General features: G+C 36.4%; 1 protein-coding gene across 4 annotated transcripts; it reads right to left on the bottom strand.

Annotated features, from left to right (window-relative positions):
• Nucleotides 1–1,177: 1,177 nt before the first annotated feature.
• Nucleotides 1,178–23,259, bottom strand: LOC107037992 (transient receptor potential cation channel trpm). Of its 4 annotated transcripts, XM_015256844.1 has the most exons (19): nt 23,018–23,259; nt 22,368–22,520; nt 19,415–19,524; nt 18,862–18,944; nt 18,286–18,342; nt 17,558–17,744; nt 16,054–16,267; nt 15,048–15,207; nt 14,045–14,181; nt 13,719–13,875; nt 13,405–13,570; nt 11,110–11,956; nt 9,697–9,908; nt 9,409–9,576; nt 8,172–8,231; nt 6,881–7,093; nt 6,276–6,624; nt 5,707–5,852; nt 1,178–5,553 (listed from the first exon to the last, which is right to left on the bottom strand). In XM_015256844.1, exons 3-19 carry the CDS (start codon nt 19,475–19,477, stop codon nt 3,808–3,810), a joined length of 4,965 nt encoding a protein of 1,654 aa, XP_015112330.1. In that variant the 5' UTR covers nt 19,478–19,524; nt 22,368–22,520; nt 23,018–23,259; the 3' UTR covers nt 1,178–3,807. The 4 variants fall into 4 exon arrangements, with proteins under 4 accessions (XP_015112330.1, XP_015112333.1, XP_015112332.1 ...); XM_015256847.1 differs by lacking the exon at nt 8,172–8,231; XM_015256846.1 differs by lacking the exon at nt 18,286–18,342.

Here is a 23,259-nt window from a genome sequence, read left to right as displayed (position 1 = left end):
TCCTGAAGGCCGATTGGGTCAATTTTTTTATTCCCTCAATTGAATAATTATTGACTAGAAATTTATCTTCACGATGAATGATTTCAGGAGAAAATATCAAGAGACTTTTCCGTAGGAAATTTCGTCTGCATTAAAGGAAGTCGCTTGAAATTTCCTCGTGAAATGACTTGATTTTGAGATGAAATCATATCACATTTCGTCGCTGTTGACTTACAATCCCTCTACAAATGCTATCGCCTTTCTTTTACTAATGAGATTCACATTGCAAATGCCCACAGCTGGAAAATTAATTTCACTTGTCGGAAACGCGTCCGTTGCCATACGCGTCGCCGTTGGAGTATTTCTGTAATTCTCTGTAGTGTCGAAAATCATAAATGCGAATGCCGCAATTGCGACGACGTGAACTGTAATCCACAGTGCCCTGAAATTTCGTCAATAATCAATGAACAGTTGTTTTGAGAAATAGGAAACGTTACTTTTCGGTTGGATGTTTCCCTGGCGCTGTCGATAGTACTCGTTGATACGTGATACGCAGAAAGTTGCACATTTCCTTCACCCGTGCGATGATCATCATAGTTCTCTCAGAGAAATTGTCCAGGGAGAGGATTGTTAAACGGAATGACTCAATTTTGCTCGGAATTGGGGAAAATCACCCGTTTTTTTCGTGGAGTGATACAGCATTCTGCATTTATTTATTTATTCATTAAGCCTAGGTAGGTCACCTCCTGAGGGATTGCCGGCGGGATACATTTTGCATTATGTACTGAATGTGGCACGTCAGGGGGATTAAGGAAATACGATTGGAATTCAGTGATGAGAATGTAAATGTAATAGCATAGAGTAGCATTGCAGTCTTTCAATTGGAATTATTAAGTTTGTCCATTTGTTCCTCTGAATGGATTACCAAAATGTGGGTCAATATAACAATTGCTAGACTCAGGGGAAACGTGGAATGTTCAAAAAAATTCGGCTATTGGAAAAGAGATATCTCATATTGTTTTACCACTTTGCTACTGAATTAATTTAGAATTAACTTCAGATAGATTAATTTGGCAACTTTCTTAATAGGAACTGGTCACCCAGCTTCCGTGCAGTGACGCAGCAGCTTGCGCCTGACATATTTAGTGATGAATAAGACATACAAAACCAATTATGAATAAAACACAAGACCACAAGACACTTATGTTGGCATTTTTTATTTTATCAATCCACAACTTTCGATGCTATTATTAATTTTACAGTGATTTCTACTCCCCTCTCTTCGTTAATTTCTTATCCCCGTGTCCAATCTCACAATAAAACGAACGATTATTCAGTTAGATCATGATTTCGGAATATTCAAGCTCCCCCTAAAAGGGGAAATCAGTTTGTTTCGTAGATTGAGTTTGCGCTCGTCGTTGCTGAAGTGCGAGATCAGCCATCCTGATATGTGATTCATGATCGGGCGAGGATAAATGTAATTCTTCGGTATTACGAAAAATAAAATTTGTAGAGTGAACCCTCATCGCTATTCCTATTCGATCTCCTTTGTTCATTGAGTTCCTTTCTTTTAGTACTATCTTCACTGGAACCACTGGCGAGTAACTTTTGCAATTCAACTTTGTACTTTTGTTTGTGGCTGGGTGAATTCAATCGTCTGCAGAAACCCACTAGTTTCTTATTCAACTCAATAATTTTACATGTTTCTTCTTCAATCTCAAATTGCCACACGTCATCAATGGAACGATCGATCGAATGTCCTAACTAATACATTCAATTTCAGCTAAATTAAATTACATTATGATATCATCTCATTCATAATTAATCAACGAAACAATAAATTTTTCCATTATTTTCTTGCGCGACCCTGAGTTTTGTTTATTAATTGACAGAGATATCTCGACGCAAATAAATTATGAAGATAATCCATTTGATAATTATTTCGTTGTCATTATTTGTTATTCTCCGCGTGCAAATGATTAATTCATTTCGACTATTACATTATATTTTTTGGTTTCTCGTGCTTTAGTGGGTATCACATATTCGATCGATCAGACTCATTCTACTCACTCGTTTCTCAGAGTTTGATGGTAACAGTAAGCTCAGAACAAATTGTCAGTTACGTTCAGAAAGAAGTTTATTAGATATTTGGTGGAATGATCAGTCTGATAATAAGTGACAATTCCAAAATATTTCTCAAACACTTTGTCAATCAAAAATAGGACTCTTCATGGAGAATACAATTACAATCTATCTGCAGAGTCACGTCATTTATAAAATAAAATTGATAGATAAATCCAGTGCTTTCGAATTCTGCCGAAAACTATTTTTTTTGTGCCAATTCTATGAAAAATTATGCGAATTTCCCATGCGCTTTTCAATAAATATTTTTTTTCTAGAGAAAAGGCTGTAGATGTTGATTTTGAATGAATTCTCGGAATTCCTTTTCAGAAACATTAGAAAATTTATGTCCAGGGATGTCTGTAGAAAAATAAAAATCTATTGAATTATACTGTAATTTTCAACAGAATTGATGCAAAAATTCCATAGAATTTCATTGGCAAAGCCCTCGATTTTTCCGTTAAATTCTTCCATATGGCGTATTTACGGTCACACTTGAAATAATTTTGCAATTTTTTAAATTCATATTTTAAACGTCATTTTGAAACCATTATTAAGTAATGAATATACATAATTATCAACTAGTTTCTCCATTCATTCAAGATTACACATTTTATTATTCCACAAAATTCAAATAAATCACATGAAAATATATTGTTACTCTCCCACTGAGTCATAGAAAAGATGAAAGATGTTATTCAACTAAAAATAACACGAGATAAAGAGCGTATGCTGCTGAATTCAGAGCGAATTATCATCATTTGAGCAAAATTGGCATCTATCCCATTGAAATATTATAAATGTGCGAGGAAGAATGCGAAAAAAATAGAATTTCATATTTACAATTTGCATTTGATTAAAAAATAGATGGAGTACATTATTATTCATTTGTCACTCATTAAATTCCATGCCAATACATGACTTGAGCAGTCTGAGAGCTCAATCAGGCTCTCAAATATAAATTGCCAATTATTCGGATACATTAATCTAAATCTACGAATTCTTCTTTTGTACAAGATTGTGGTACCTCAATAAAAGGCTAAAAGAAGTAAATCAGATTGAGTGATAAAAATTCGATTCAATTAATCGTGTTATGTCGACTAGAGTAAAATTCATCTAAGTATCGTGAAATTGTACCTGATAGCAAAACATAATCTAGACTACAATTTCAAATGTAAAATTCAATGTTGATGTGGGCCTCCTCATCACGTCGAATATAGTCAATTCTAAAAATTAATCACGACAGTGATATGCGATATTTTGCTAAAATAATTAGACAATAAAAACAATTCATTGATAATTCAGCTAAAATGCTGAATGCAACTTTGGATTAATACAAGCGAATAAATCATTAAAGATCAGTTGTGAAGTGGTAAAATTTAACAGAATAATTCAACTGTTGAATTTTAATGAATATAAAATCGTAAAAAATGGAAAATTAAATTTGTAGTGAATCAACAGATATTGATTTTTTCGATAACCAATGCTTTCGAATTTGTTTGCTATACAATTGCTCTCACCCCATCTGTTACACTAAAAAATCATTTAATAATTTCATCAGCAACAAATTAACTCCTAAATGCCCAAATAACAAAAATACTCGCCTCACAAAAATCTACCACTTCACTCCCCACCTGAACAATTGCATAAAAATACTAAACCATGATTGTTCTAGCATTTCTAAAAACCATAGCAAGCCATAGTGCCTCAGCACATAGTTTCCGAAGCCGGTGCAGGGCCGGGATTATTTTTATCATCAGGTTCCGAGGCATCAGAATCCCTAATAGCCGGTGGTCTCGACAAAGTCTGTTCGATTTCCCTCGTGACACTGATAGTGGGTGGAACCCTCCTCCTCTGATGAACACTAGTTTTGCTCTCCTCGTCGATGGCAGTGGACCTCCTCAATCGATGCTCATTGGCAACGTAAAACGGTGGTGGTACAACATCGTCAGTATCCGAGTCATCGTCCTCCTGCCTGTACCTCCTCTGAATGAGATCCTCCATCTGCTGATAATCGCAGGCCTCAGCATCCCTGAGATGTTCATTCTCAAACTCCAGTGCAATCTCCGGATCCGACATATCGATGACATGTTTGGCTCTGCTGGGAGGTGGTGAGACAGGAGGAGTCCTCGGAGGGCTGAGTAATCCACAGTATCCCTCGAGTTCATCAGTAATGCTAGTGTACTCGTTCCTCATAGCGAGTAGAGTCGACCTGGGATGGCCCCCACTGGAGCCAGTGATGATGGCCACCCTGGGGTCCGCCCACTTGACCCCCTTCTGCGTGCCAGGTGGTGCCAGATGCATAGCATCGTCAGACTCGGACCTCGATCTGCTTGTCTGCCTGGTTGGACGCTCTGACGAGTCCTGACGTATGTCTGAGATTGGCACATCACTGCTGGTGTCTCTCTCCACCTCCGACTTCTTCACGTCGCCCTCTGGGATGTCCCTGCTTCCTCCACTCTCCTCCTGACTGGTTGTCGCTGTCTTCTTCTCATCGGGACCAGTCGTTGGCACCTCTCCACTGGACGACGACTCGTTCCTGCTGAGATTCTCTCGAGACGTCGCTGTCTCCGACTGCTTTATCGCGTCGTCGTCAGCTGAGGGGTTCATATGGAGCACTGGGGCATCAGTCAAAGACCTCAGGAGTCTTCTTCTTGGGAATAATCCTGGGAGATGAGGGTGGGAGTCTGCCTCTGAAATCACTTCAGATCTTTCTGACACCCTTCTCGACCGAATTTCTATATCCAAACTTGAAAGGTTCTCGTTCTGCATGTGCGTCGCCATGAACCTGTGAATTACCCCCAAATGAGCCAGTGTCTGTTCACTCAATTCCTCCAGCTTGCGCATGCGAAACTCCACAGCCTGGGACGAAGCTATCTGACTGTTCTCTTTTTTGTCGATGTCCTCTAGCTTTTGAGACATATTCTCCACTCGTTCTGTCGTCAGCTTGACTCGTTCCTCTGTCGACATTTGGAGTTTGAGCTGTTGCTCGGTGAAGTAACCCTCGACGCAGTCCTCCTCGAAGTCGTAGAGGCGCTCCATGTCGTCGGCCTCGAGGAAGAGCTTCAGACCGTTGTCGTATGTCTCGAGGGAGCGCATCTCTCCTTGCGTTATGTAACGGAATATGTATCTGCCGAGGAGCCAGATGTGGGAGAAGACTATGAAGGGAGGGGGGAGAACGGGCTTCTGCTCGTACTCCATGACGACAGTGAAACGCTGAAACATCCACACCTGGTGGGCCACAGCGTTCACCTCGATGAAGATGTTGTTGAAGACTGCGATGAGGAGATTTATGAGGAGAATGTTGGCTACTAGGAGGTACATTGACATCACTATTGGGGTTATCCAACGACCCGGAAGGCAGGGGATCATTGAGGGCTCGTCACCACAATCTGGGGCTATCTCATCTGCGTATACTTCACCGTAAAGCATGAAGTAGGGTTGTAGAAATATCTGGGGAGAATTATTCGGGGTTATTTGGTGAATTTTTATTGATTATATTTCATCGAGTGAGGGTTCAGGGAAATCCCAAGCATTTCGTCATTGGAAATTCATAATTTGATAAAGAACATTAATGGAAACTCAAGTGGCGGTTCAACTACTTACGTCTCGAATTATTATCCATTGGGGATCTGAATTAGGATTGAGAATAGCTCGTCGAGACACCCCGAAGCTCATCAATACGACCAGCAAAAGGACAACGAAGTAGATCATATTCTTCACCATCTTGCCCATCATTGTAACTAGGGGACCTGCAGCAGGGGTTTATCTATTAGGGTCCTGTTGTTTGTTGTCTAATCATATCGTAGTTCATATGAACAACAATTTCTATTTATTGAGTATTTAATTTCGTGGAATATTCAGTCAAGCAGTATGAGCCATTTTTATTGTCTAATAATCTCATTGATATCGTTGTTCATCTTTGTAACATTAACTCAAGTGTACACACGTTATTTCTCATTAAAAATTGCGAATGTCCGAGGTGAAACCATAATGATCATTAAAATTTTGTTTTTTTTACTGATAAAAAAGAATTATTCAAGTCAGAATTCCTATTGAATTGCTATCTGTATCCCATCAACGTGGAAGTACACATTTTTCAATTCATTTACATTCCGAATTAAAATTGTTGTCAAATTTGCTGGCACGAGATATTATTTTAATGTTGATCTTACCTAAGTACTTATTAACACCCAGAATATTCAAAATCCTCAAGTACCAGTAGATACAATCGACACAGTACATGACTCGTCCAATATCAAATGTCGATTGTCTAACTCTCAGTGCTAGACCAATAAGAAAGAATATAATAGCAGCAGCATCACAGGGATTCCACATATTCCACGACCATACACTGAATTTGTGGAACATTGTTGCGGGCTCGGACGTTGCTATCTCACGAACTTTTTCACAGCCAAGGGTACATATGTAAGCTATTGCGTAGAGCTCAGCAAGTCCTGGGTATTCAGTCATTCTTACGAGGATGCAGTATGAGAAGAGCATTAGAAAAACCATGTATGCTATCTGTGAAAGAGAAATTGTGAACATTATCATTGAAGATATCATCTAAAATCAATGACGAAGTTTAAACTTTTTTGTTATAAAATAATTGCCAACTCGTTCCATGAAAAATTGATAGACAATGAATTTTCTACCCCATAAATTTTATGCTAATTGAAAAAAACAATGAGAACTGGAATTGATTTTTAAATTTCATAATTTTTCAAGTAAGAAAACAATAATATTAAAAAATAAATTGTGTAGAATTAAAAATACTTACAGCATTTGCCCAAAATTTAGTAATAGGCGAAGTGTAGAATTCGTACAATTTTTTCTTTAATCGTAATGGTCGATTTGTTTTATTATCATAATATTCCGATAGAAGGCCGTAGGGACGATGAAGATTGTCATCGTTGTCCGTAAGTACTTTTCCATTCTCCTGAACAATAGTCTCTTTGGCAACTGTCGTACTGTGCTCATTGCTTATTAAAGCCTGGACAAAGGACATTACACGTGTTAGTAAACTCAAACGAAAGACAGTTAGTGATATAATGTCGAGGGGATAAAAGAAACAAGACTACACTGGGAGAAAAACGAACAAGTTCTCAAACAAGTCTTGTTTGGGCCAACAAAATCGTTTCGTGAAAATTACGAAAAAAACAATTGATTCGAATTTGAAAGTGTCAAACGTGAATAATTACTCGGCTTTCCCAAAAAAAGACTTTTACAGAGAGAAGTTTGTCAATTCATATTATTATTATTTCATTTAAGAATTCATTTTTGTCTGTGATCATTGAATAGAGAATAATTTTTTTTGAAAAGACTAAATCTGTCTTTAGTAAAAATATTTAATCTCGACGCATGCTTCACATGTTTGGCATAAGAAAATCCTGTTTTGATCATTTTTAACAGACGATTTTTTTTGGTGCAAGTAAACTTGTTGGAGAATTCCCCTGTTTTTCTCTGAGTGTACGACATCTATCTTTACATAATTATAACGACATGGAATATTATACGAGTAACGAGAATATTTCGAGTTCAGGTGATGTATTATGATAGGTGTTAAAGAGAGATGCATTCGGAGTGGGCGTTCATCAGGTATTCTAGAAAGACAGAGAAATTGAGAGACAATAGTTTGCAGAAATATTGGAGTTAGAGTGCAATCCAGCGGTGAATACATAACAGTGAAAGATAATATCTGTTCAACAATAAGGTGGCATCACTGAAAGTTAAACGGAAACAAATGATATTCACTTCACATCACAGTATCGGGAGACAGTGCGTTATTCGTTAGGTAAAAACAAATTAGACAGCTAGGAAACGTTGGTAAACGACGAGTCGTGAGTAATTAATCTACTTCATGACTACATTTTTCATTACTTTGGAGGGAGAGTAACTGGAGACAATGGGCACTGAGCATTGAAAGAATGAAAAATGTTCCCATTACCAAATGAGTGCTGAAATAAACTTGAACAATGAGACAAATTCTTCATTGAAAATAAATGGAGTACATGTGGACAAAGGGTAGGCATTTGATCATAAATTCTTTCTCTAGCCCGTGGGTTATGTACCTTTGGGGCCTGCTGGCTGGTGGGTTTGTTGCAAATGCTGAGACTCCTGCGCAGACGTTTCTATAAAAATATTCAACAGTATGCCGAGCTAGTTTATTTACAGGGAAAGCTAGACACCTTGGTCGATTAACATTTGTTAAGATTATTGTAAGTGTTGATGGGGTAGGGTTAGCTGCACAGTTGAATCAATTATCGAGTTATTAATTACAAATGGGGAGTTTCCAGTAAAAATAGGTGAATTTGACAGGAAATGTGTAAAGTTTTCCCTTATTTTAAGGAATTTTTCTCCAAAAATCAGACGAAAGGCTTCTAATTATTAATCATTTTTGTTTTAAATGAAGCATAATTGTGCTTGAACTGACCTGTATTTTTGAATTTAGAATGTTAAAGGTCTTGAAATAATCAGTTCCCGGTTGTGCAATTAGTCTACTCATGCTTTTTTCACAACTGCTTTGAAATTAGAAGTGAATCATCTGATTTTTAGACTCAATCAATGTTGGATTAATGGTGAAATGCGTTTCTACTTTTGTAGTCGAACATCAGAGCTTACATTTGAGCTCCATTTGATTTTATTATTTGAACTTTACAGGTTTGAATTTGAATCTCAATATTGAACCATTGAAAAAAAAAATTCAAATCTGAAAAAAAAAATCGGAGTTTATTTCTGGAGAAAGATTGATGAAATAATTAAAAATTGCAATTTCTGAAAATTACGAGCATTTTTTCATAAATAATTTATAAACAGTCAATTTTCAACTATAAAATCATTGTTCGGAATCTTAACAAATTTATTCATATTCAGAATTTTACCAGAAATCGATTTCATGCGTAAAAAATGAGGTTTCTGAAAGTTTAAATAATTTCAATTATTTATTTATAAAAAACGAATGTTTTAAACAATAATTCTGTGCAAAATGTAATTTAAATGACACGGAATATTCATGATTTTTGTTCAAATATTCCTCACGCAATTTAATTAACAAATTTGATGATTAAAAATGGTTGAATATATTATGTGGAGTCTGTACCAAACTGTCAACTCTGCACTTTTCTTCATTTAAGAAAATGTTTCCCTCAAAATAAGTAGATTTTCCTATTCAGTTCTAAATAGTTACCTCTTAAAATTAACTAACCAGTTTCTTATTTCAAGAACAAAGCACTACAGAACTTGGCTCTGAAAGCTAGAAAATTTTTCTCTCTGAGGCAATAAGAACTTATGAATTTCCAAGATATTCACCTCTACATCTGGACCAACAGGCGTCCCCTGCTCAGACTCACTGTCTTCATTCTCATCCTCCAGAGCGATCAAGTGCTCCTCCTGTGTCTGTGGCATTAACTGCAGCTCCTCCCTCGTCTTGAAGTCCAACTTCATGATGTAGAAAGGACAAACCAGTCCCAAAACCACCTGGAGAACCAACAAGATTAACAACTCCCTACCAAAATCCCCCCATAAAATAACTCAAATCACATTTACAATTGTTCACAAACACAGATTTTTTTTTTTAATTCAGTGCTACCGAATCACCTTCAGATTCGTATTCTTCCTGGTTCTCAAACCCCCCATCCACAGGTCGGCGAGAATAATCTGACTGCATGGATGCGCAAGAATTGGACGATGATTTGCGGTGACAGCCAGTGACAGACAAGTCTGACCCGACCAATTTTGCAATTCAGAAGTTAGTAATTGCTGTGTTTGATCATCGTCCTGACGGTAACAGTAGTCCAATAACTCCAGGGCTAGATGAAACCCAATTTAAACTCAATTAAAGTTTCGCTAAAGGGCTGACGTAATTTTCAATAAGCTGAGAAATTAGTTCACGGAAATTTAATCGAGGATGTTCAGGCAGTTTGCGCTGATTGGGATTTTTCAATTATTTCTCATTAGTTTTTAATTGCCTGATTCAAGAGGAAAAGAGACGTTTCCACGTGCCGGGAAAGATGTGCAATTTTCATGGATGAAAACATCATTTTCTTTCATGGATAATTCAATGGGCTATGTACATTTTTGGAAAGGCGAAAGGGGTTAATTCTACACTCATTCCCTTCTTGATTCTATGTAGACATGAAAATGCATACATGTTAATGTGCAAATAAGGTGTACATGAAAGAGTATGTGACCCAGTTACGGCTCTGAAAGGCTACTTTGCCTGAGGGTTTCATTAATTCGCAAAAGTATGCTCATGAGTCATGACAGCCAACAGCCAACGTCAAAATCACAAATATTTGCGAATTCATCGAAAGTTTTATGAATGAATTCGAGTAGCAGTGCGGCTTCAGGATATTTAAGTACTTCAGACTTTTGCTTCCGAATGGAAGCTTTTTAATGGTTGAAACTTAAGTTTTGCATTTTTTGTTTTACATCCTCAATTAAATTTCAATTCATCGATTAGTTTTTCCAATTTTCGATTTTTTTCAAAAATCGCTTGTCCCGCGATAACTAAAAAAATGTTCTGAATTGATTGAATGATGGCTAAAAAAATTTGTTTGGATATCCTTTTCAGCGAGTTCGAAGATGATTGAAAGTGAACTTTCTGATAGTTTCTTCAAATGTCATGTTTCAAATTCATTCACGTACGTATAAATAAAATTTTTCTATTAACATTTTATCGACGAGTTGAGGGGAGAGATAGAACCGTAAAAAAGACAATCGGTTGTATAGAAGAAAGGGATAATGAGAATAATAATGCTGATACCATTCAACTAAGTTGAAAATCTGAAAAAATTAGTTGAAAAGAAATCTCATTCAATTTAATAAAATGAAATAAACAATGAATTATACATGATAGAAAGAAATGATGCGCAGAATACCCATTCACACTCAAATTGCTAATTTCCCACTTGTCTTCAAATTCATTTCACGCAATTTATTTTCAACCCTTTCAATTTCAATTTCAACCCTTTAAACCCGCCCTACCATTCTCCTAAGATCAATAATTACCGATATTCTCAAACTCCTTCCCATACCCCCGCAGTTCATCATAAACTTCAGTCTCAAGATCGTCTTCTGCAGCCTCGTGCGCCATAGCCTTGTACAATTTAAGTGCAACAAGAGCCTTGGCAAGTGCCTCCTCGCCGTGCTGCCACATGAGCAACGCCATTTGCTGTCTCTTGGTGAGCACAGCCCATATGAGAAGCTCATTGAACGGATAATCGAACAGCGGTGTGTCCCGATTAGCTGGCAGTGTCTCAGCCAGAAGGCTCATGGTCAGTCCATGTGATTTTTCCCCAGACCCCGAGTAAAACTTTATCCCAGTTGCCATGCTGTTTCTGTGCTGCTGGAGATGTCCCCCCGATCGTTTCATAACTTTAGCATAGATCATTCGAAATTTACGACGTGTGTACTGATGCCTGTAAGCACCACCCATCAATTTATTAATCACAAGACCGATATCGTGAAGTGTATAAATGTATCCCCTTGGTATATGTGGCCTCACATCGCGGAGTATATATCCCAGAGTGTTGGATGGTCCTTCTTTAGTATTGTACAACTCCTCCAAACGTGGTATTGATAAAAATTTTCTCATTGATACACCATTCTCAAGCAGTAGTTTAACGAAATCTATTCTATCGTGCTGCAGTGCCTGCATCATCGCTTGTTCTAGGGCACCTGCTGGCCATTTTTGACCGTAAACGAATATCTCACTTCTTGCTATGTCTACACGATTCCAGATTAGTGATAAGGAGAGCTGTTCGGCGGGGGATAATTGTTGGGATTTGAAGAGGGCTGTCAAGATCGTTTGGTCGAGCTCTTGTGGTCGATCTTGAGTTATCCTGAACACAGTTATCTGCAAGTTTTTGGGCTCGAGTTATTTGGGGATTGGAGCGAAACTGGGGAGGTTGTTTTTTTTTAAGAATAAATTACTGCTCAAACCGCTTCCATGCATGGTGATATCTCCACCACTCCGGGGTATATTCCGGTCATAATTGCAAATAACTTGATTGAATTGTGAGGATGAAAGGGATGAATTTCATCGCAAAACAAATTTATCCCACGACAGGTTCGACCCATTTTATTGACGATTTTTGTTTGGAGTAAGAAAATGCATGAATGGATTATTTATTTATTTATTTATTTCGTCAAAAAAAACTGGGTAAATCAACTTTGGGAAAGTGAATTTTTGGTTAATTCAACTTTAGGAAAATTGAACTTCCGCCAATAACACGTTCTGCTTTGAATGACATCATTTGTTATATTTTGTTGTGTTGTGAAATGAATTTCTGTCAAATCACTCGATGTTGTTTACTCTGGATACGATGTTTGAGAATTGAACATTGTACTTTTTTTCATTTTGTTATTTCGTTATATTCGTGTTATATTCGTTCGTGGGTATTCATTGAAGCGTTATTCATGTTCTGTTTTCGTGTTTTTTTATTCAACTTCTTCAAAGTTCCAGTTGTTCAAGTTTTTTTTAGTCATCAGTTGATTTGACGAAGTTTCTTTCACCGCGTTTGTTTGCCGTTCTTAAAACATGGCCTGAATTTTATGAGGTTTTCTTTCTTCTATCTTCACAATTCAATTTAATTTCTTCCAATTGTGACAACAATATGATCCTTAGTAATTTTTTCAACTGTTTTAGAAAGTTTGTTAGTCAAGAAACCAATGCTTGGTATAGCATGGTCACAAATCCTTTTTGAGAATTAAAAAATACTGACTTTCAGCAATTTTAAAAGGGTCTCGTAAGCTCTGGAATTAATGGAGCAGTTTTCAGAAATTTCTCGAGTTCCAGAACTAGTTTAAATACATTAGAATTATAACAGCTTGGTAAATTGAAGAGCTTTCTAAACGATTCCTATTCTCCAACGGGTTAGAACATTCCATGATTTTCCAGAGCAACTGACATCTCAAATAACGTAAAATACTACTCTGTTTGATGATTTTATATAAATAATAATTTCATCAAGTCCTAATAATACTCATAATCCTCGAGTGCTCGTTTGGTGAGTGACCATACTACTTGAATGAGTCTAGGTAAAGAACAGGGTACAAATTAAAATCGTCACAGATCTACTAATTTCTCACTATTAACTTAAAATGAATGATTCTCTCGCACCCCCACGTCTATTCCTACATCCAGGACTGTGACTATGTTTTAATTCACTCCTCACGTTCTACATGCTCAAAAAATTTCACGTTCAACAATCCGATAACGTAACTACATCTAAAATTCAGTATTTGTGCACTCAGTCGTCTGTCCTGACCCTTGAATGCACCTACATTTTTTTCAACACTTACTAAATGTTTTTTACGAGTACACTGAAGCAATTCAGAGTACAACTGGGCTGCCTGCTCAGGTGATACTTTGAAAGTGTGCTTAATTGTTTCTAATAAATGTTCTTTCATGCTCTCCAATGGTCCATCAGTGCTTCCACCCTTAGTATCATCACTCTCAGTGGCATATCTAAAGAACAAATCTCTCGTAGAGTATCAGGAAATAGTGAGTGTGAAAGGTTTCAATGTTGAGGGATAATTGGATAGACGAGTGATGGTGTTTCTCATTGATTGCTATCAGTGATGAATTAATTTCAAGTTATTCTAGATTCTCATACTTATGCATGAAGGCGATAAGGTCAGCTGCACGCCCAGAACCATCACAGACAACAACGGGGACAGGTGGCTCATCTGTGACATACTCGAGCACTGAACGTATTGTGTTTGTTCCACCCTCGATAACTAATGCCACCACTGGGATACTACTGTGCGTGTCTGATCAAGGGGGAAAAGAGAAGATTCCACATAAGTTTACGACGGTGAACGGTTGATTGATTGTTATGGCTGATTGATTGTTATGGCGGAATGTCAGCTTAGGAATTCAGTCGTTTTATCGATTTTACGGGGGGTTTTCGAACATGTACGTGCAGATATTTTTACTTACATGGCTGGAGCTTCAAGTTTGATATATATTTCTCAAGTTTACGACGGAGAACTATCTCTGCACCGTATCGACCACCTGTGCCGTTGTCAACCAGCAGGAAGTAGGCGTGACGATTATTTAGTACTGCGAATTTTGACCTGAAAGGGGAGGGCAGAATTTTTTAATGAAGGGACTATTTAGGGAGCTGATGAGTGGTGCTTAGGAGGTTCGTGATCGCGGTTAAATAAAGCTTCTTTATTCAATTTTTCGAATGAAGAGTGTATGAATGTTTTCAAAAGTTCATTCAAGTAGTTTCAAAAGTTTATGATTGTGGCATATGTTTCTCGATTTTTCTATTTGTTCGTATTATCAGGATTCTCACAGTGAAAATGATATCATGTATCAAAAAACCGTGAATAAGTAATAATAAAAACTTCTTTGTGATGCATATAAGCGTCAATCAGCGAGTTTTTCTTAGTTATTATTAACTGAAAAATGAAGTAGGGAACATTTGGAGAATTTTGGGGGAATGTCAAGCTCTTTCACGTTGTTACACTGAGGAAGATTTCTATTTTCGTTCAAATTCTGCAGAAAACTCTTGAAAAATCAGAAGAAATTAAAAAATTCACGTTTTCAGGAAAATTTATGAAATAATTAAAAATTCATATTTTTTTATCAGAATCTGTTTTCACAATTGACTGATAAAACAGCAATTTTTCACTTCGATATTGATTGTTTTAAAAGTATAACAAATCTATTCATATTGACAGTTAAAAAAATCCGATTTTAAATAGTTCTAACGATACTCAAGATTATTTTTACAAAAAAAAAACAATAATGAAAACAACGTATTCTTTCCATGAAATTTCACACCACCATTGGAAATTACCCCCTAATGTTTCATTAAACTAGCGAGAATGAAGTTCTGTTCATCACCAGTAGTTCTGAACTTCATTTTCCCAACTCCAGTTAACGAGTTGAAGTGATTATTGCCCGAGGAAAAATAATTAAAGAGAGTCTTTACCAGGGGGAGGCCATGGAATCATAAGGCACCTCTCCACCGCGACCAACCAGCTCATGGCTCTTCTCAAGTATTCCCCAGGGAGCTATACCAATGCTAACCACTCGACCCTGCCGCTGCGATCGTTCAAGCAACAACGCATCTCCAACTTGACGTGTGACGCCTAAAATAATCATCGTAATTAGAATTGAGATGAGCATGAGAACAAAAAAATGGACGTTTAAGGGGTTTCTTAAGGGGAGAGTCATTCACTGTTAGAAAAAAAATGACAGTGACACTGAATGCGATTTAGAGGAAAAAAATTATAAAATTTCAGGTTCCACTGAAAATTCAGTAAAATTGAAGAATTTTAAGCAGCATAAAGGCGAGAATCCCTTAATTTGTTGGAATTTCTAATTTAATATGAATATTCAGTGCCAAATTACATTAAATTTTCAGTAAAATCTGAAATGTCATGATTTCTTTCCCCCTAAATGGCATTCAGTGTCACATATTTACCGGAATTTTCTGGTTTTCTATTCTTTTTCAGGGAAAAAATGGAACTAAAATTTAGTTTTCTTTGATTTTTCCGCGATATTCAGAATAAAAAATTCTAATAAAAATTTCCAAAAGGTATACCGAAAATTTCAGACAAAAATTTTCAACAGTGTAGTTGTTCAAATTTAAGTTTTGGATTTTCAACGTTACATCAACCCATTATAATCTGAAAAATCCGGAAGTATAGTTTTTAAGCCCATCCGTGCGTATTTACGCACGTGACAAAGTTTTCCCTTGATTGTTTACTAATAAACAGATGGAATTCATTCATTTTTTGTAAAGACCTATGAAAAATTTCCAAAACAACATTTTCTGGAAGAATCATATCTTGATGTTCCATAAAATTCTACATAATTTCCAGACAAAATTATAAGATCGAAAAATTAGACAATTGTAGCTTCCACTCGTAAGCAAAAAATGAGATTACGAAGAAGAATAAACATGTTCGAATGAGTCTAAAAATAAAATTCACCTGTATTCGTTCCACCGGTGAAAATCCATGCCCCGGTTGTCTTGGCGGCCTTCAATAAACCCTTGCGTAATACTTTTTTCAATGCCGGCTGAAGCTCGAAATTGGAGCGGCCACCGTGCACTGTTATCAGTAAACGGGGTAAGCCCAGGTTCCATTCTCGGCACAATAGCTGAACAATTGGCTCGGGCCGAGTGTCGTGGGCCATTCGAACATACTGGGAAAATTAGCAGAGTAAAAAAATCCACAATCCACTTTGCTGGGAACACTGGAGGAAAATCCTTCCTCCCTAATGAGGAGAATTATTGGAAAACTTTGCAGCGAGGATATTGGTTTTAAACAGAGCAATTTATCCGCTCGGAAAACCGCAAAGGAATTGCGTGCAATCTAGACCTTTTGTGCTCTATCATCATTTTTTTTCTTTGTCCAGATTATGAGTGGATTATTTTTATACCTGCCATCGGATTGCACAAATTTTCAGAGTATTCGATGAGGAAATTCAACACTAAAATAGTGAAGTGATCTAAAATGATTTATTTTGGTATAGACCACACTGCAGGTTCAAACCTTTTCAATCATCAAATTTGTCAGTTTTATTATTTTTTTAAACATCTGTTGTTTATAAATAAATAATTGAAATTGTTTAAACTTTCGGAAATTAATTTTTTTAGGCATGAAATCGATTTCTGGTAAAATTTTAAAAAGGAATGAATCTGTTATGATTCTGAACAAATGATTTTCATGTTGGAAAATGGATTATTTATCAATTATTTATAGAATTACAGGAAAAATTAGACCCTTTAGACATTTTTTGAACCATGCAATGGTTCAAGGGTTCAAGGGTCAAAATAAGGGTCACGAGGGTAAAAAAAGGTCAGAATAAGGGTCATGAGGATCAGATTAAGGGTCATATGGGTCAAATTGAGGGTCTAAATAAGGGTCACAAGGGCCATAGTAAGGGTCATGAGGGTCAGAAATAGGGGTCACGAGGGTTATAGTAAGAGTCAGATTAAGGATCCAAATAATGGTCAAAAGGGTCAGATTAAAGATCACAAAGGTCAAATCAAGAGTCTAAATAAGGTTCATGGGGGTCAGAAACTAAAAGCCAAAATAAGGGTCTCTATATTATAAACATCCAAATCCACTTCTGATGATGAAAATTTGGTACTAGAAATTACGGGCCAGAAATGAGGGGTTAAAATAAGGGTCACGAGGGGTATAATAAGTAGCCACGAGGGTCAGATTAAGGGTTACAAGGATCATAATGAGGATCATGGAGGTCATATGGGGGTTGGCAAGCGGAGCGAGCAGGGGGCGTAGCCCTCTAGTTGTAACGTGAAAATTCAACAGCTGATAAATTAAGGCATATGAATCTCATCAATCGCATTGCATTTTGCAATAACGACAATTATAAACAATTAATTGACAAACGGGTATCGAATCCGACACCGAAAAGGGCATAATGAAAGGGCCGGGCCCCTATTAATGAAATTCTCAAATAACTCACTTGAGCTTTCGTCGGATGCGGTCCCCCCTGGAATTCGATGGTTCCATATGCATCGGTCGGTGCGGGCTTCGTGTTTTTCCCAGGTGACCATTGTTCCCGCTCGGCCTCAGCTGCAGTGCCGGTTGCAAAATTCTGCACATCCGCTCCAGTTCCACAGTGGTGGGTGTAAGAATGACCGCAGCAACACCTGAAATTCCACCGAGACTCATCAATAATTAACATTCATCCTCAAGCTCATACTGCGAATAATAAAAACAGAACAACGTGAACACAAGATCAAGCGGAGATAGATAAACGTGTATTTTCCTCTGTGAAATAAAACAGATGCATCAAATGCATTATCCCATGAGTAATCACCAGTTAAACCTCTGATATTTCAGATGTTATCGAGCAATTTCCCCACCGATGCATCTGTTACTACAGTTTGTTAAGCGTTTTTAAGCATGTCATGTAAGCAATGTTCTGTGTGTGAATGAAGACGTGAATATTTTGCATTGTTAGTCTCTATTGCAAGCACATTGTCTGGGAACAGAGGAAGTCGTTACTTGTTAGCGAAACAATGTCAACTTCGATCACACATCGACGTTTTGCTTTTCCATGTACAGGGGAAGTATTTACAAATTCTTCAAAACAAAACCATGTTACTCATTTATTTTTAATCGTGAGACTTTATTACTTTGTGCAATTTTTTTTCATTTCTTTCAAAGATACAGCCCCAATAATCTCACCTGGAGGTGGTGATCACGTCGTATTCGGCACTTTTATCTCCTTGTATGTCTTCAAGCCTATGAATGTAATGAAAAAAAAAAAAGAGTAAAGGAAAAATAAATAAAACGAAACTGGTGAAATTAAACAAAATCAAAACCTATCGAGTTTCAATGCCCATTAATTTTTAGAGTTAATTCCAATCTGGGAGAAAAATTCGAATTCGGGTGAGCCATTTTGCCAAATGAGGGATTTAATAGTCAATTAAATGAAATTATAATAAAGAGTAATAATAGCAAACACAAAACGTTCGTAATGATGTTAATAAAGCTTAAAATGTTCTTCAAACGTAACGAATGATAACTATTATTGAAAATGCGTTAGGGTGTTCCAATTAACTTGCATAAAGTGTCTCTAATTCTGTATAATATTGTAATAAACTGCCAGTGCTGTAGTTATTGTGAGAGAAAATTCATAAAAATATGGTATTACTGCAGGTAAAAGTACGTCATTGGACTCGGCGTTGTAATGCCAGTCATTAATTTTTGATACCTTCTAATGATTTGAAATGTTGGTCATAGAAAGAGGCATGAACAAACCTATGTTCATCTTTGGCACTGGGTATGAATTTAGTACACTCTCGTTTCTGAAATGTTGCCTCGATCCAGCTGCGCTCCTGGGTCTGAAAATTCGAGGAAAGGCGTCATGGAATATTCAAAAGCGAGGATTAGAGAACGCGCACGAACAAAGTTAATTGTAAAACCCCGCGAATTCGCTAGAAAATTCTATTGGATTTCTGTTGAACTCTCTATTAATTTTTGGCCGTTTCTATTGAAATGTTGAATAGAAAATATTCTATAGGAAAAGTCGAGAGAATTTTTATGATTTTCTTGATGAGAACAAAACAAAAATAGAATAAAATTTATGAAAAAACCGAATTCTATTAGCTTTTTCTATTGAATATTTCAACAGGAATCCAATACAATTTTCTAGCGAATTCGCTAGGTTTTTCTAATAATTTGTTTCGTGCGTGAATCCTCATTAATTAATTTCTCGTTGAATTTTTAGAAGTTTCCTAGTGTGATTACCCATTCGATATCACTGAGAGATGAAAAAAAATTAAATAAATAATAATGAAGTTGACTTGTGTACCTTTGCCTTCTTTTTCTTTGTTTTTGGAACGTTCGCCCCGCAGATAACACTTCCAATAGCCATCTTGACTTTATTCAAATACTTTCACGATAAATTATACCATGACTAAACTAAAAAAAAATAAGCAGTGATTTATACTGAGAGAAATGGGGTTTTATGAGTGGAATTTATTCTGTTGAGGCAAGACATTTTTCCGGAAGCTCAAGTCTGATTAATTGGGTTTTTAGAGGAGAAGACGATGGACTAGAATTTCTTCTGTTTTTTGCTTGAAGAACTCAGGGTCTAAATAACTTGAGAATTAACAAAGATGTTTGTCAATTCTTGTTTTGATTCTAAAATAAGATGTTAAGAGACAGTTCTGTGGGGGAGAAAAACTCCAACGAAAAATAACACTGACGTTTTCGCTGAAAATAACTCACCACTGAGGTGATTAAAAAAATGTATTGCATTGTTAAATATTAAAGCAATGCCGTAGTAATTAAAAACAGAAAATATTCTAAATGACTTGAGGATATCCAAGTACTTCGGCTATTTTTTCTCCAGTGAAACGATTTTTACTTTTGTGCAATGATTTTATTATTTAAATTTTGCAAGTCTAAATTTGAATCTCGATATTGAACCGGTAGAAAAAATTTTTTTAATGTCAAAAAAAAATTAGATTGAAAATATTGATTGATTGAAAATATTATAGACAATATCTATGAAAAACAGGAGGACAACCGTAAGAAAAACCTGTTTTCTCGGAATATTCCTTAGAATAAGATATCGAGAATTATTTTTAGTTTTTTGTTAAAACAACTCATTATTGAGATAACTAATGAGAATGTTTAGCATTATTGAGTATGAAAGCAAAGGCAGAGTAATTCAAGAGATTTCGCATTTTATTTCAGTCCCGGATATCATTGTGTGGCGCATCAATTCACTCAAGCTTCATTAACAAATTAATCACATTCTATCAATTGTTTTGAGGGAAAATACCTCGTCTCGAGAGAATATGTTCCACGTGTAAATACATTTTCCATCAGCATAGTGGTGAGTGACAGTAAATGTGAGTGAAAAAAGACTGCAGCAGTGGATTGGTGAAACGAAATGACTCAATTTCACGCAGGCTTTTAGCTTTTTGCTGAATATTAATATCGGATGTGAAGGGAAACAGCGAAATTTTAGCAGGTACCTTTTATACCTTGCAAAAAAGCTCTACAAAGAAGGCTTTTATGAATATTCCTCTATTTACCTTCACAGAGAAAACAAAAAGAGGGAAAAAATGCATTTATTGGATGACAACGGCGAATGCAAAACTATTCTCACTTTATCAATTTTTCAAATCCAATCAGAATTTTTTTTAGTAGAATCTCTTCCGTTTTTTTTTCCGAAATTTTAATCAAATTAAGAGAAGGGAAGAAAATTTGACGTTGTCATCATCAATGAATTCATCCTTCATTTTTTTGCTACTCACCATTTATGTATTATAATGAATTTCATTCTCGCAATTCTCCAACATCAAAAATTTTTACTTCTACAATTATTTAATTCTTCTTCTGTGAAACAAAATGACTTAATTTCTCTCAGACTTTTACTTTAGTTTTTTGCTGAATATGTGGGGAGTGAAGTGAGATAAGCTAATTTTCACAGTTACCTTTTATTGCGGTTATTTTATTCTACACAAAAGTCCTCACGAAAATTGTTCTATTTACCTTCGCGGTGAAAGGAATAATGAAATAGCGAAAAATTCTTGATTTGGGAAATCTGATGAGATTAAATCTATCGTGCGTTTGGTAATAACGACATCGCAAAATTATTTCTACTTTTAGATATTTTTTAGCTTCAATTATCTTCAAAGGCTTTTGGGTGGAATTTTTTCCACTTTTTATTTGAAGAATTCAATAGAATCAAGAGAATTCTAATTCCATCAATGCAGGCCTCGATGTGAGTAAAAAATTGATAGAAGGGAAAAAATTTAACAGTGTCATCGTCAATGAATTCATCCTTCATTTTCTGGCTACTCATCATTTATTCATAACAGTGAATTGCATTCTCCCGATTCTCTAAAATCAAGCATTTTTACTTCCACGATTTTTAAAATTCTTCTTCTGTGAAACAAAATGACTCAATTTCCCTCAAACATTATTTTTTGCTGATTATGTGGGGAGTGAAGGGAGACAAGCTAATTTTCACCGTTGCCTTGTATTGTTCTCGTTTCCCTCTACAAAGAGGTCCTTATGAAAATGTCTCCATCTCCCTCCCAGAGAACGAAATAATTAAATTTTAAAAAAATCTTGATTCGAGAATTTTGGTGAGGCCAAATCTGTCATGAGTTCGAATAATCCTCGATATTATCAATTTTTTAGTTCCAATCGTAAAGTTTTCTGTCACGAAATGGCTCAGAAGTGAAGGGAGATGAGTAAATTTTCACTAGAACCTTTTATATTCCTCTTATTTAACTCTAAAAAAAGTTCTCATGAACACATTATATATCCCCCAACAATTCTTCTCAAATCAATTTGATATTCTCTCCACCAATCCACAACTGAACATTAAAATACCAAACTACAAAATCATATAATCAACCAAAATTATTGAGTGCTACAATCCACGTGTGAAAACATTTAATAGAAACCCTTAGCGAATTCTCTAGAAATTCTATTTGTTTTTTGCGTGGATTCTATTAGATATTTTAGGATAAAGGCAATAGATTTCGGTTTTTCTGTTTGAATTTTTTTCTTTCTCTATCTCTACGTTGTTTTGTTACACGATGTGAGTGAAAAAAACTTGGAAAATTCCAAGAGAATATTCATATAGAAAAATCGAAATATTTTGACTTTTTCCTATCAAATATCTCGTAGAATCAGTGCAAAAAAATAAAATTTTAATAGAATTCCAATCGAATTTCCTAGCGAATTCGCCAATTTTTTTCCACTGACGTCTCCCAACATTTCCTCCTCTCTCTACTCACCGCTCGTACAATTTTCGGCTTCTCAAGCATGCCTAAACATGAAAGAGTCTACCGAGAGTATGAAAACTGTTGCTGCAAAAATCCCGATACAAATCATGAATCACGAGATAATTTCGTCCCTCCTTGAAACACCTGGAGTGGCCCGAGAGCAATCTGAAACCAAACCAAGCCAAGCAAATGAAAAAAAACCCCATTGCCCAAAAATCCCCCGAGCCAACATCAAGCAGTCAATAGCAATAATTCCATTCGCAAATTCATGAGTCATAACTCCAGAAAATTCCACGCAGTGCTCAAGGCAAAAAATAACCCCCGCAAAGTAATTCGCTCCAAAATTTCCGCTCCGAATTAACTGGATCGAAAGACCGACTCCCCGGAGCGATCGGCCCAATAAAAGATCCCAAAAAATCAATTGTCTCAATGACACATCTCCATCGAGGGGGGGAGTTTGAAATATTATTGCACCAGGCCACGTCTGACCTAACCTTATCACTCCAAACGGTCTATTGCGCACGAGAAACGAAAATCTAGGTTAATTACTTGCAATTCCGAGGCGATAAATGGAGCATGCACGTGAATTACGACGACAGACTACTCTCCCCATTGAAAAAAAAACCCCCCACTCAACAATAAAAACAAAGTGTTACCATTACCTCGTAAAAATCAGTGGATGTCAGCACAGCCTTACAGACCATACTAACGCCAGTGGACTCGTTATTACCGATAACACGAGGAATCAGCGAGTGAAAACATCCGTAATGACGATTTATCTCAACGACAAACGTCTCGCTCATCGAGTACCAAGCACTGACACTCAAACTCCTCATGAGTTTTTTTATTCAACAGCCACCAAGCGACAATTAACATCAATCATCACTCCGACACACACGCGGGC

The sequence above is a fragment of the Diachasma alloeum genome, unplaced genomic scaffold, assembly GCF_001412515.2.
Source record: "Diachasma alloeum isolate Michigan unplaced genomic scaffold, Dall2.0 Dall_scaffold_00276, whole genome shotgun sequence".
NCBI lineage: Eukaryota > Metazoa > Arthropoda > Insecta > Hymenoptera > Braconidae > Diachasma > Diachasma alloeum.
The sequence above is the reverse complement of the archived record's forward strand: the minus strand, read 5'-3'. Positions and strand labels throughout refer to the sequence as shown.

What these genes read in the sequence shown, in the direction of transcription:
- LOC107037992 (XM_015256844.1), bottom strand. Translation starts at nt 19,477, where the DNA reads ATGGCTATTGGAAGTGTTATCTGCGGGGCGAACGTTCCAAAAACAAAG. An exon ending in AGTGCCAAAGATGAACATAG is followed by an intron (nt 18,343 to 18,861) that starts GTTTGTTCATGC and finishes TTACATTCATAG; the next exon opens with GCTTGAAGACATACAAGGAG. An exon ending in GGGTGTTAATAAGTACTTAG is followed by an intron (nt 5,853 to 6,275) that starts GTAAGATCAACA and finishes CCCCTGCTGCAG; the next exon opens with GTCCCCTAGTTACAATGATG.